Raw genomic sequence first — 13,838 nt, 5'->3', positions numbered from 1 at the left:
GCCCTGGCCACACAGCGAGGGGCCTGGGCCAGCTCGAGTGTGCCGGGAAGGCTGGGGTCCCCCACGGAGAGCCCTGACTGCTGTCCTCCCGCGGCCCAGGCATACCTTGTCTGCGATCTTGATGAAGAGGCTGCAGCCCTCCCAGGAGGCCAGCTGCAGCCTGGTGGCGATGCTGTCACACACATCCCGCACCCGCGCGCTGCTGCCCACCTCCAGCATCTGGGCAGAGAGGCGGCCGGTGAGGCCCAGAGCCTGGCCTGGCGCCATGGTGCCCTAGGGTGGCAAGCTGGGGACAAGGTGCAGCCCCGGAGGACCCTTCATAGCCCGGTGCTTTGGTTCCTTCATGACGCATGCGCTGGATGTGCTCCGTCCTGAGAGGCACAGGCCTCCCTTCCAGAACCCTCACCAGAGAATCGTGCTGGTCCGTCCCAGCACTGCTGTCCTAGGGCCCTGGCCTTGAACCTGCCTTGAGAGCCCGCCGCCAGACGGTGGGAACTTGCTGTTGCCGGGACTGGGCCGCCCAAGCCCATAAAGGCCAAGCTGCTGCTGGGAAGGGTATGAGGTCGCAGTGCGCACCTCCGCCCCCTTGGCCGGCAGGCCTGTGCCACCTCTTGCAGAGGCTTCTGTGTCACAGCTGGGTCCTGGTGGTCCCCCCTGCCACCCGTCCACTCTGTCCTCCGAAGCAGCCGTGCGTGCTCTGTGCACAGGGCATGCCCGACGGTGGCACCTGCTCACCGTGGCCCGGGTTGGTCAGAAGCCCCCAGGGGCTCCCAAGTCCTGGGACTCAACTTTGCTGCCACTTTTCTGGCTTCCATCCTGTGTCCTTGGCAGGGAACCCCCAACTCCCACCTGGGGACAGTCCCTACTTCCGAAGCACCTGAGGGCAGGCGGGGCCTGCATCCCAGGGGAGGAGGGCAGGAGAGTGGTGGAGGTGAGACCGGCCACTGGGAACCCGAAGGCGGCTCTCCTGTGACCAAAGAGCACGCTGGGTGGCAGGGGGCTGCCTGCGCCTCCTTGGCCTGAGACGTGCTGTGGGGACCAGGGCGGGGACTCACCTCGCTGGTGCTGTTGGGGAGGTAGAGCTTGTGGCAGATGCGGGAGACGTTCTGCTCAGCGGCCTCCACCTCCACCTGGTGTGGGGGCTGCTTCCGGGGCCCCGCCCTGAGCGGACAGCGCAGGCTGCAGAGGCCACCGACGCCCACCCCAGCCCTGGCCTCTAGGCGGGCCCCAAACCACGTGCCAGAGACAAAAGGAAAAATACCCATGACCACTGCTGGGATGGTCCCAGCCCCTCCCCCTCCCCAGGGCTGCCCCTCCTGGTGGCCCCTAAGCAAGCGATGGAGGAGGCGGGTCTGGCCTCACCCCCAGATGACACACTGGGGAGGGCCCCGGCCAGGGGCACTGGGCAAGGCGCTGGCGCTGGCCAGGCTGTGCTCTCATTCTCATGCGACAGGGTGCTGGGCAGGGCCTCTCTGAGAGCGTCATGGAGGGCTGCCGTGGAAATTCTGGCCACTCCTGTGGTCGGCCCACCCTCCCCACAGCTGCAGGAGGCCAAGCAGAGGTGGCCAGTGGGAGAACGAAGACAGCCAAGGAAGCACCTCCTGATGTGGGCGGGACGGGGTCTGGGCTGGGGCCTCCAGGCAGCTCCTCTGCGCCCTGGGCGGGCAGCAGTGGGGCAGGGGCTGATGGCTGTGCCTGAGCCTGCCAGGAGTCTCCACTGACTACCCAGGCCTCCTTCCTGGGCCTCACCCCCCACCTTCCGCCCGGGGGCTCGGGGCCTGGTCCTGCCTCCCCAAACTGATACCAGCCTCTGGAAAGGATGCCGAGTCCCCCCTGTTGGCGAGGGTCCCTGGATCTGGAGCCCCTGGGTGGCCCAGGGCCAATACGCGACGGCGTGGAGGTGGCTGCTCACCTCAAGACCCTCTGGACACGGCGGCTGCAGTCAGGGGCCAGCAGCTTCCCCCTCCGGGTGTCTATGAACTTCTGGGCGTGGGGCAGCAGCGCCTTGCTGGGCGGGAAGAGGCCCGTGCAGAGCCACAGCAGCTGCCAGCCCCGGTCCTCGCTGCGCCTGGGGGGTGGTGCCCGTCAGCAGGGAAGGGCAGGCACCTCAGGGAGCAGGGACATGAGGCCTGGAGGGCCCAAGGAGGAGGACGCAGGTGGACACCAGCAAGGCTGCAGTGTGCCAGCCCACGTCCAGCTGCCTGACACCACAGGACTTTCCCACCCTTGAGACGGGGAGGAGGCCATTGTGCCCATTTTGCCCATTTGCGCCCAGAACACTAGGCTCAGAGAGGCCACAGCCCACTTAGGTCACACGGAGAGAGGGTGGGGGCGGGCAGGCCCAGGGCAGGGCTGTTCCCTCCTGCTCTGACCACCCCCAGGACGTCAGCAGAGCAGACCAGGACCCAGCCCTTCCCACTGCTGCCAGAGGTGCCCGGGCAGGGGTCAGCCACCATGAGCCTCCCGTCTGAGCAGTGGCCCCAGCCTCGGGGACTGGGATGAGAACCGAGCACCCTCAGCCCGTTGTCCCCAGCAGACCTGTTGGAGTTGTGGGTCAGCTGCTTCAGGATCTGGCAGTAGACCTCGTCCTGTAGGGACGAGTCCTGCAGGGCCAACGAGAAGATCTGGTCGGTGAGCTCCAGGGTGGGCCAGGCCTGCCGGGAGGGGTAGTCACCCATGTACCTGAGGATGGGTGTGATGTCAAGGAGAATGGCCCCAAGCTGACCCCTGACCAGGCCTGGACACTGGCCCCAGCCCCACACTGACACTGGCCCCAGCCCTGCTGTGAGCTGCGTGTGGGCTCTGCCCGGCGCTCTGTGAGGTGGGGCCTGGCCCCTCATGGGGCAGCCGTGGGGCTTGCAGGGGACTTGGGGGCCTGTGCCTGTGCCGGGGCGGGCCGGCTAGGGAAGGATATCCACGAAGATCTGGCAGGCGATGTCCCGGAGGTCAGCGTTGGCGTGGACACGCTTGAGCAGCGGCTGCCGCAGTGGCTCGGGGGAATAGGCCCACAGGTGGCCCCGGGCGTGGGCCAGCGGCAGCACGGCTCTGCTCACCGTCCCCTTGTCTGGGGCCCTGTCAGGGACAGAGGCCAGCGTGAGGGCCCGCTGTGAGGCCCTCCCTGCCCCACGCTTCTCTGTCCTCTGTCCCTCCTGCAGTCGCTGTGGGAGGGTCAGAGCGGTTCCTCCCTGCCAGGAGCCCTCCTGGACCCCTCGCCCTGGGGAGGCCCCCCGCAGCCCCCATGGGCGCCGAGGGCAGGCGGGCACCTGAAGAACTCATAGGAGAACTCCTCCAGGGTGTGCAGCTTCTCCCTGGGCTGGTCCGCGGCCGGGGGCTGTGCAGGCTGCCCCTCCTGGGCTGCCAGCCTGCGCTTCTCTGGAGACACGGCCAGCAGGCTCTGGAGGGGCACAGGCCTGTGGGTGCCAGGAGCCACTGCCCACCGGGCCCCTCCCGGAGGCTCCTCCTGGCCTGGCTGCCTCAGTGATGCGGGAGGCGTCAGACCCAGCGCGGGACCGGCTGGGGCCCACCCAGGGCCGTGACGCAGCCGCTCAGTGCCTGTCTCCTTTCCCTCAGCAGGGTTAGTGCCAAGGGCTATGGAGCCCAGACTCCCTGTTCCAGGGGTCATGGCCACTCTGGGTTTCTCAGACCTCAGGTCCCCTTCCCCAGGGCCTCTCCTCGGGGCCACCCACCCAGCCCTGTCTGCCTGTGCCCCAGCTCAGGCTCCAGCACACACGTCAGCCCTGGGAGATGCAGCCTGTTACCTGCTCCCCGCCTCCCTGGGAGGCTGGTCTTGGGGGCTGGACAGGTGGGTGTCTTGGGGCGTGGACACTTGGGCCCCTTGGGGTCAGGGTGCAAATGAGGCAGAGGCCGGAAAAGACTGGGTATGTTTCCAGGACGCACCCAGGGTGGGGCAGAGGGAGGGAACACCCACTTATTGAGCACCTACTGAGTGCCAAGTGCTGGGCCGGGCACTGTACACACACTGTGCCAGCGTCACGATCACCCCCAAGGCTGACCTCAGACCCAGGCTGCCCTCCTGGCCCTCTGCCAGGTGGGCTGCAGGCCCCTGAGCTGGGCCCCCAGCTGGGCATCCCAGGGCCGCCCCCCACGCTGCGAGATACCAGCAGCTGCGCCGAGGGCTTGGTCACTGTGGGGATGGCATAGAGGCAGGCCGTGGGCACCAGCCCTGTCTTGCCCGTCCTGTCGTTTTGAGCCAGGGTCCAGTTCTCAGAGGCCAGAAGTCCCTGCTTCTTTGTCAGGACCAACAAGTCCCCCTTCTTGAAGGGCAGGAGGGTGGGATCATCTGCAAGGCCAGGGCACAGGGTCAGAAAATCCATTTGCTGAGGGCTCTGCAGGGGCCAGAGGCTGCGCTGCCATTTCATGGGTCGTCTCCTTGGACGAATGAGGAAAGCGAGGCAGAGAGCCGAGGGCACGAGGCCACTCCAAGTGTGAGTGGTGGCGGGGTTGGAACCTTGGGGCCCCAGAGGGCTGTCACCTGCTGCACCTGCCCAGGGGCAGAGCCCGGGGTGGGCAGGGCTTCAGGGGCTCTACCACAGCCCCAGCCCTGGGGAGTGAGCTCCCTAGCCCACTTCCTCTTCTGTAAAATGGGGAAAGCAACGATCCCTCCCTTCTGGAGAGGTGGCGAGGACGGAGTGGGCAACAGGGCAGCGTCCTGGACTGACTTTCTCACCACGCTAAGGCCCCGCGCACAGCCCCTTCCTCTGTGTCCCAAAGAGCCCCTCCCTTCTGAAGCCCCTGCACTGGTGGCACCAGCCCACCGCCCATGCTTGCAGCCGGCGGCCTACGCCCGTGGAGGTCCTGGGCCTTGTCTCCTGGCCCCTCTGCCCGTAGCCCACAGCCCAGCTCTGGCCAGAGCGCTGGCTCGCAGGGAGCTGTGGGTGAGAACCAGGCTCCCACCCACTGAGCTGTGTGACCCTGGGCCAGCTCCTTCCCTCTCTGAGCCTCCGGTGCCACGTCTGCACAATGGGCAGGGTGGCTGTGGGTTGGGGCCGACCCTTCCCGGTGCAGTCCTGAGCAAGGCCGGCCTTGGGCTTGAGACCACCTCTTTCAAGCCCCTCATTTTGTAGAAGAGGAAACAGCGGCCGAGAGAGGCAGGGCCTTGCCCAAAGCTGTCCCCCAATGTCCCAGAGCCCTGCTCTGTGCCACGCAGCTGCTGTGCGTGGAGGGAGCCTGCTGCCTCCCACGGACCCCACGCACTGTCCCTCGCCCTGCCCCACCCTGCCGGGCACCTGTGGCCTTCCTGTCCTGCAGGGCCATGGCGTACACGGATCTTTCCTTCAGGCCCTCCAGGAATAGGGTCACGAGCTCGGTGATGACCACGCTGCTGGGGGACAGGAACTCGTAGTCCTCGTGCAGCGTGGACAGCAGCAGCCTCTGCCCGCCCTGGGCCTCCCTGGGGAGGAAGGCAGTGTGACCAAGGGCCACCTCCACCCCCACCTGCTTCAGTCCCCCCGACTTACAGACCAGGAATCAGGGAGGCTTGTCCAGGGCTGGGGCCCGGCCAGGCACCACTGTGATTGGTGGCAGAAGAGGGCCACTCGGGCCCCGAGTGTGGGGTTGGCTTTGGGCAGGTAATGAGGTGGCTGGTGTGCAGGACACCCCCCGGACACCAGGGACGTGGCAAAGAACATTGGCGCTGAGACGCGTTGCTGGCTCTGCCGTGTGCTGACTCTGGGACCCTGGCCACGCTCCCCAGCATGGGGGGCCTCAGTTTATGCATCTGCAGAACGAGTGGCGCCGCGAGGGCTTCATGGCACACAAAGGTGCCCGGTGTGGTCAGCCTCTGGGGCACGGCCTGCTGGTCACAATTATCGTGGTCATGCCACCCTTCGCTGTGCTTTACCAAGGGGGTCTGGCAGGGCACGGACAGGACTCCCCGCGGGGCCTGGAGTTCACAGCTGTCGCCCGAGGAGGGAGGCGCCCACTGGGTGTATGCGGCCAGAGAGACTGCTCGCCTCACGCCCTTGCCACGGGGTCCGAGCTCCAAAGAGGAGAGGCCAGGGCATGCGCAGTGCGCAAAGGGCTTAACGGGCAGTGCGGCCTGGCACAGGAGGGGCCCCCAAGTCCAGTGGCCACGGCACATGACGACCCCTGTCCCTCCACCCCAGCCCGGCTCTGAGGACAACATACCACCCCCTCTTGCTATCTCTCCCTGAGCCCCCAGATGCACCAGTTCCAAGAACTCAGTTTGTGAGAGGACCTCTTCCCTCAGGGTCCCCACCTGTTGGTGGCCAGACCCATGATCTCTAGAAAAGAGAGTTCCAGCAGCATCTTCTCCCGCTGGTCCAGGAAGTACAGCCCCTTCCAGTTAACAGCCAAGACGAGCTGGGTCTTGGGCAGGCAGGGGCCTAGGCAGGGGAGACAGCAGTATGAAGGTCACGCCGGGCCCCAGGGTGCCCAGCCCACCCCTGCCCCAGCCCGTCAGGTGCCATTACCAGAGAGTGTGGTGACTTCAAAGAGCCGGGAGAAGAGCAGTGGCCACTGCAGGCAGGCGGCGTCCACCACCTGCTCCTGCACGGCCAGCGGGGTGGCTTGCGTCTGGGTGTACGGGGCCTGTGGGGGCACCGCGGGCATCACCTCAGTGACCCTGTCTCCCCTGGCTGATCCCCGCCCAGTGCTCAGGGTGAGGAGCTGCTGGCTCACTGTGTGGCTTCTCCCCAAAGCGAGGCCAGTACCTGCGGAGGGATTCTCCAGGGACGCCCCTGGGGACTTCCTGGGGACCAGTGCAGCCCTGCCGAACCCTGCGTGCCCTTTTAGGAGGTGGTTTTTGGGGAGGGAGGGAGGAAGGCCTTCCCCTCTTCTTCATAGGGGTGCCACGGCTGCAGGGTGGGGCTCAGCACGGGAGCTGCACGTGTGTGCGCCTGGGCTCGTTCTTGCCGACCCCACCTGCGGTCCGGCTGGCGCTGTGCAGGGGGCCGCCTTGCCCATCTGTGTCCGCGGGGCCGCCCTCTGCCTGCCTCCTCTGGAGTTCTTCTGCGTATCGGGCCTCTCCCCAAGACCTCTGCCTCAACCCTCCCTCTTGCTCCTCGTCTCCAGGCTTCCTTCCTCCTTTCTGGACTCTTCCCCACATTCCCTCTCCCCTCCCCCTCTGCTGCGCTGTGTCCGGAACTGGCTGTAATACCCAGCTGAACTTGCTTTCACGCCTTGTTGAACACAACACGCCTTATTTCTCTCGTTCCACCTTTTAAAAGTGGCTGCGTAATATTCCCATGCTGGCTTTGGGACTGTAAACTGATGCATGCAACCTGAAGGGAGATTTGGCACTACGCAACAAGTATCAAATATTTAGCACGTCCACACACTCTGACCCGGGGGTTCCCATGCGCCCAGTGGGGGGACACCGAGAGGCCCAGGGGCAGGGAGGGCAGCCCCCGAGGGCAGGACCGATGCTGAGGCCACGGCACGGCCAGCGGTCCGCAGCCGTGCATGACCTCTCGTGCCTAGAGGCCAGGGCCCAGCGAGACGCCACAGTAGGGACCAGCATGGGGACCCACCCAAGATGCCAACTGGGAAGGAAGAAGGCGGCACAGGCCTGTGACAAGGATTTGAACCAAGTGGGACTGTTTGAACCTGAAGAGCAGGGCTATGCTTAACTGTCAAGGTTAAGCTTTCTGTCCCCTAGTGGGTGGGGTTTTTGGGGAGGGGCTCCATCCCTCTGCACCCCGAGGGCTCCGAAGGGGAGCTCAGGGCTGGAGTGCCCAGGCTGCGTGCAGGCTGACCTTGGCGCAGGCGGCAGTGACGAGGCTGGCCCACTTCTCAGGGGGCTTGGTCCTGTACAGCTTGGGGGGGATGCAGCTGGGCAGCAGCTCCTGGACAGCCTTGTCCCCCACCGGGGCGCTGAGCTGCACGTAGCAGTGCCGGGCCAGCAGCTCCACCAGCTCTTCCTCCTGCAAGGCCGGGGGAGGGCAGATGGGTGAGGGCCCACCCTTCCCCAGGACGCCTTTACCCCGTGGCCCCACTCTTGCCCCAGTGTGGTGGAGCTGGCCAGCAGCTCAGGCAGGACCAGGGAACATGGGCGGCCACCCTGTCCTGCCACCTCCACTAGGCAGGACTTGCCCCTTTCCCAGGGGAACCACCACGTGCCCTGCCTGGGTCCCTACACAGGCCCGCTCCCGCTGGCAGGCTGGGAATCCCGGCAGCCTTGGCCTGAGGACAAGGGTGCTCCTCTCTGAGCTCCTAGGTGGCACTGGACGTTGCTGCCGTGGGTGGGGTGAAGGTGGGCCAGGCCATCCCCGTCTGAGCTCCAGTCCTCACTTGTCAGGGGAGACCCGCAGCCGCCGCTGTAGGGCTTCTGCAGGGACTCAGCCGGCAGGAGCCTGTGTGAGGCCCCAGCGTGGCCCAGCACGGGAAGGGATCCAAGCAGCCCATTCCAGAGAGACCAAAACCTCGCAGGGCCCGGTGCCCCTGTGGCTCCCTGCCTGTGCCCATTCCAGGTGGCCCCACAGTGGCACCCTCCTGACCGGGCACAAGGAGGTTTGCACCTGCTGCTCCCAGAACTGTAGGTGCACGGCAACCCTCGATTCTCACAGCTACCCTGCAAGAGCGCTCAGGCCTCCCTGCACATCCAGATGAGGGCCTGAGGCTTACCGAGGTGACAGAAATTCCCAAGGTCACACTGCCAGGAAGAGGTGGAGGTGGGACTTGAACTCAGGCGCTAGGGCTCCAAGGCCACACTCCTGACCATCAGGCCTTGCTGCCCCGTAAGCAGGGCTGCCACCGTGAGGTAGGTCTGGGCCGCCTGGGGGGCCTTCCCTGCCTGCGGCTGCTACCATGGCCCCAGAGGCCCAAGGGAAGAGGAACTGGAGGCTGGGCCTGGAAGGGACGGCACCCCTGCACCCCGTGACCCCTCCCTGCCCCCGTTCCGCTGCCCTCTGCCTCCCGCCCTCCACATTGTGCACAGCCTCTGACGCCCGCTGGGTCCTCCTCAGTGGGGCGCTGGCCCTGGCATGTGGCCCTTCGAGGCCCCTCACCTTCTCGAAGCTGTACTCGCCGGACCAGACTCCGTGGAGCACTTGGCGGTAGATGAGCTTGGTGCTGACGGGGTCCTCCTGGGAGTCATGCCAGGGGGTGAAGAACTCCTTCCGGAAGTAGATGCGCCAGGGAGACTGGCGCTGGCTCTCGCCCCTCTCCTGGGCCAGCTGCTCACACTGGGCGATGGCATCCATGACGTGGTCGCGCCCGCTGCCCAGGGACCAGAACTGCGGTCACAGTCGGGGCGGCAGGTTAGTGGCTGCGGTGCACCCCGCCCTCGGCACACGCACGTGAGGAACAGAGACTGGGCCCCAGGACGCGGCATGAGGGCTCTGCACACGGGCATGCTGGCCCCCACCCCCCGCTCCCCTTCCCCTTTCCAGAGGGGGCGGGCTGCAGTGCCTTGGCTGGCCGACGGGTGTGAGCGTGTCTGAGTGTGGCCGACGCCCACTCCGGGTCTGGGTGGGTGGTGAGGGGGCTTCAGGTGGCTGTGCTGGTGCGCCCCTCCGTGTCTGCTGCAGGGGCGTCTGCAGCCCCTGGTGGGAGGGAGGCCGCAGCAGGGGAGCGGTGCGTGGGCCTGGTGTCCCTGCGTGGGCTGCCGGGGGTGGGGGACTGACGAGGTGTGCGTGGGGCACTGCCGGGTCCGAGGTGCAGCTGCCGGGTGACCACGTCAGGGTGTGGGCAGGACGGCGGGCTGCCTGCTGTGGGTGTTTGGTGGCTGGGAGGGCCAGCGGGGGCCAGGCTGGCGAGGTGTGAGGGCTCGCGCTTTGGGGTGCTTTGCCCGGGTGCGTGAGGGAGGAAGACAAGGCCCGGTCAGTACCTTGTCGTACACGGCGACCTGGAGGGAGAAGCCCAGGGAGTCACTGAGGCCCTGCTTGTGGGCGATGTGCAGGCAGATTTCCCTCGACGTGGAGGCCGAGTCGACGGTGACGGTCAGGCTTTCCCCAGTTACCATGATGACCTGGATCGGGATGTGCTTCTTGGACTTGACGGCCTGGGGGCAGAGGCAGACTCAGGCCCCGGGGCTCAGCGGCTGCCTGCGAGCTCCTGGGACCACAGACCAGAGGCCAGTCCTCGTCCCCCGCCCCTCTCTCCCTGATCCACTGCCCCCTGCTTGCCCTTCCCCGGGCTCCCATGTCGGCCACGGCTCCGCATGGAGAACCAAGCTCAGGCCAACAGGGCTTTGCCCCGGGAGGACAGCTGTCAGGCAAGAGCAGCGTTAGCCGCACGCGTCCAGCCACTTGGGTGCTTCTCCAGGTCCACCTCGGCAGCTCCGGGCGCGCCGCCTGCAGGCTGGCACAGCCCCAGTTTTCGATGAGAACCCTGAGCTTGGTGAGGTTAAGCGACTCAGACTGGCAGAGGTGACCTGCAGCCCCTGGGATAGGGTACCACGGGGTCACAGAGACGAGCACCTTGCAGGCTGGGGCTGGACCAGAACTGCGGGAAGAGCAGGGTACAGGGACCCCCCCCCCCCGGCTGTTCTGAGTGACCCTTCCTGAGGACACTGTGATAACTCAGGTGACGCAGCTGCCAAAGCAGGATGAGGCAGCACCTGCTCCCAATAGTAGCACCACCAAGGACGACAGCCTTGGCGTGGCCACTGCCTTCTTCACAAAGTGAACGCCCTGGGAGGGGTGGTGTTCGGAGCAGTTAGCCCAGCACAGTGCTGGTGAGTGGCCAGATGGGTCTCCCCCTCCAGCTAGTAGGGCCCTGCAAGAACGTGGGTCTAGAGGTGGAGGCACCTCCGAAGGCTGGGGAGGCCACGCCCCATGAAGGGGGCTCCCAGGCACCATTGGCCTGGGAGGTAACGCAGAGGTGACAGAGGAGCTTGAGGACAAAGGACCTATCTTGGCAGCAGGCACCCCACTAGCCGTACTGGGGAGCCTGCAGCCTGCCCTGCCCCTCACGGCCCACTTCCCACCCTGCCGGCCCCTACCTGCAGCTCCAGCCAGGTGGGGGGCTCCGTGCGTACCCCGTTGGCGTAGGTGCGTCTCAGGCGCTCAGCACAGAAGGGCCCGTAACTGGCCGGCCCCCGACCAATGAAGTTCAGGAGGTACTGGGGGGCGAGGAAGGGAGAGGGGCAGATGCTCAGGATGAAGGCCAGTTTCTACTTACCGCCCACTCAGATTTTAAAAACCACAATACTCAGTTTATAAAGATGCACTGAGACGAGCGCACACACCTCGCGAGGACAAACGCAGCCCAGTACGTCTCCGAGGAGCAGCCTGGCAACACGTCTGAAACGGTGCCTCGCTTTAGAGTGAGCGCACGTGCTCTTTGCCCCCTAACGCAAACCTATCCTCCAGGTAGATGCACACATACGGTCACAGTGGCATCCACGGTGGTGAGTGACTGAAAGACGGACCCCGCATGTCCACCCCCAGTCCAGTATCCCTCGGGGAGCCAGGGGTTACCGCTGGCATCGGGGAGGTTTGCACCGTGAGAAAACATCATGAACGTAAGTGAAAACTGCAGACGGGTCAATGTCCAAAACACATTTGACAAAATGCGTTGACAACCTTTTTGTCTCACAGAGATTTTGTTCCTTCCTGCCTTGGGGTGGGGGACGGGTAGAGCCCGGAAGGTTTACTGGTATTGTGAGTTGCCCCAGTGCCTGGGGAGATGGCCAGGTGGCCGTGGGTCCTGCTGTCCCCAAGGGGACACGTGAGGCAGTGTTTTCTGCATGATCACGAGTCTGACACTGTAACACCACAAAAGGCCAGAAGAAAATATTAAATGGAAGCGGCCTCTGGGTGTGGGGATGACTCTGATTTTCGCTTTGGACTTTCTGCATTCCACATGTGACTTTCATATCAGAACCAAAGGGTGTAATACATTAACACAGTGACGCCCAGGGCCTCCAACACTGGGAAGCATCTGCTGAGCCACCTCCACCTCCAGCTCTAAGGACTAGACCGAGACAGCATGGCCCAGCTCCAGGAGGGGCCCACTCCCGGGACGCCTGTCTTTTCGGGCCACTTTTCATCTATCATTCCATTTTAGTCTTGAAGAGCCGTCTTGGCGCCTAAGCCAAAGTGCAACTGCCCTGCAGACCCTGGACAGGAGCCGGAAGGGGCCAGGGGCAGTGTCCTTTTATACAGATGGGAAAACTGAGGCCCACAGAAGCCCAGGCACTGCTGCCCATCCTGGCTTGCAGGGGCAGGAGGCCCAGGCCAGGCCCCGGGATTCTGGACTTGTTCCAGGGCCCAGGGCCCACCAGTGCTCCAGTGTAACCTGCCCCTGCCCCGGGCCCCACCTTCATGAACCTCTCGGAGGGCGGGACACAGCCCAGGCAGAGGCTGAGCAGGATCCAGCCCCGGGCCAGGCTGCTGGGTCTGAAGTTCTCTGAGAGCTGCTTGCAGATCTGGCAGTAAATCTCGTCCCTGAAAGACACAGACCACTGGGAGGGCAGGCTGGGGGCCGGGAGGCTAGGAAACAGGGGCACCTGGGCTCGCAGCCCTTCTGCCCCTCTGGGGGACCCGACCGTGGGGCGCCTCTCAGCCCTCACGCCCCACCCAGTCTCCTCGCCTCCCAGGACTGCCACTGCCTCTCCCCAGGCTCGCGCCCCTGTGGCTTCCTGCCTCACCGAGGCCCAGTCCTTGGTCCTCCCTTTCCGTCTCTGCGCTCAACACCCCTGCCATGTGCAGCCTCAAACTTCTCTGCGCTGGCCCTGCCCTGGCCCTCGGGGTAGGGGGCACCCTCTGCGCGCTCGCGCCCAGCCCCACAGTCAGGACGTGGGGCCTTGGCGGGAGGACCGCCCGCCCTCTCGCCTCCCCACCCGCTCCCGTTCCCACTCCCATGAGCTCGGGAGCTGCCCCCCTGTCACCTCTTGGCAGGGAGCCTCTCCTGGATCCTTCCCACCAACTCAAGCCTCTGTCATCTTAAAAGAGTGTCCCCTTAGTGCCTCACACCCCACATATCCAGAGGCTGCACCTTTCCCCCAATACTCGGTGGTGTGCGGGTAAATGTTTATCAACCAACTTGCCCCAGAAAAAAAAAAGCCCAAATTCATTGCATTTGCAGATTTCTGTGGTGTAAAAGTTCCCACCAAGGCCAATTTCGAGCTGCCAGCATGATGTCACAACTAAACACAGAGTTGGGAAGAGAGGTGCACAGCGAGCTGCTGTGAGCCCCGTCACATGTGCTCTCTCCACAGCCCACAGACACCGCCAACCGTTCACCCAACCTGGAAACCTGGGGTCATTCTAGACTCCTCCCATCTCTTCATCCCCCAGATCCAACCAGCCACTGCATCCGGCCACCTCTCTCCTGGTTGTCTTCTCTGTCCCCGACGCTTGGCTGCTGTGTCCTGGGCCATCCCTCATCAGCTCTCCCTGGACCTCTGTAGCGGCCCCTGCCTGGCCTCCTACCCCCAGGCTCCACCCGCCATGTGACTGCCAGGAAGATCATTCTGGAAGTCAGCTATGATCATGGTCCTCTGCTGCTTAAAACTTTGCCCACTTCCCTTAGAATTGAATCTGAACTCCGTGAGCCAGCTGTGACAAACCACTAAGAATTCCAGATCCCTTCAGGCCATTTCAAAGGTGAGCTGCTCTCCCTTGCCCTCTGCCTGGGGGGCACCCCCGGAGGGCACTAAGGCCACCCCTCCTTGGTGCCCCCACTGAACCCTGAACGTACTAAGATGCTCACGCTGCCTCTGTGGCTGTCCTGGTCCCCTCCTGTCCCCCAACCAGAGGACAAGCTCCTCGGGCCAGACAAATGTCGTCTTCGTCTCCACATGCCCAGCCCCCAGGCCAGGGCTCATATACTTAAAACGTGTATATGAATGTGTGACGGATATGGAATAGCACATTTCTTTTGGTCTCAGAATTTGGCCAGGACCCCAGAGC

General features: G+C 64.8%; 1 protein-coding gene across 1 annotated transcript in view; it reads right to left on the bottom strand.

Moving 5' to 3' along the window:
* The window catches only part of MYO7B (myosin VIIB), a 73,728-nt gene that overhangs the window by 2,915 nt on the left and 56,975 nt on the right, over positions 1–13,838 (bottom strand). Inside the window, exons 26-40 of the mRNA XM_069474635.1 lie at positions 12,245–12,371; positions 10,925–11,044; positions 9,809–9,982; positions 8,988–9,215; positions 7,737–7,904; positions 6,453–6,570; positions 6,239–6,365; positions 5,247–5,410; positions 4,119–4,300; positions 3,264–3,394; positions 2,915–3,072; positions 2,539–2,692; positions 1,913–2,068; positions 1,056–1,161; positions 106–219 (exon numbers count right to left, since the gene is read on the bottom strand). Coding sequence (XP_069330736.1) covers positions 106–219; positions 1,056–1,161; positions 1,913–2,068; positions 2,539–2,692; positions 2,915–3,072; positions 3,264–3,394; positions 4,119–4,300; positions 5,247–5,410; positions 6,239–6,365; positions 6,453–6,570; positions 7,737–7,904; positions 8,988–9,215; positions 9,809–9,982; positions 10,925–11,044; positions 12,245–12,371 — 2,227 coding nt within the window. The remainder of the gene's footprint in view (positions 1–105; positions 220–1,055; positions 1,162–1,912; positions 2,069–2,538; positions 2,693–2,914; positions 3,073–3,263; positions 3,395–4,118; positions 4,301–5,246; positions 5,411–6,238; positions 6,366–6,452; positions 6,571–7,736; positions 7,905–8,987; positions 9,216–9,808; positions 9,983–10,924; positions 11,045–12,244; positions 12,372–13,838) is intronic.

This window comes from Eulemur rufifrons, chromosome 1 (assembly GCF_041146395.1).
Source record: "Eulemur rufifrons isolate Redbay chromosome 1, OSU_ERuf_1, whole genome shotgun sequence".
In the NCBI taxonomy this organism is placed as follows: domain Eukaryota; kingdom Metazoa; phylum Chordata; class Mammalia; order Primates; family Lemuridae; genus Eulemur; species Eulemur rufifrons.
This window is presented reverse-complemented; position numbering and strand designations above follow the sequence as displayed.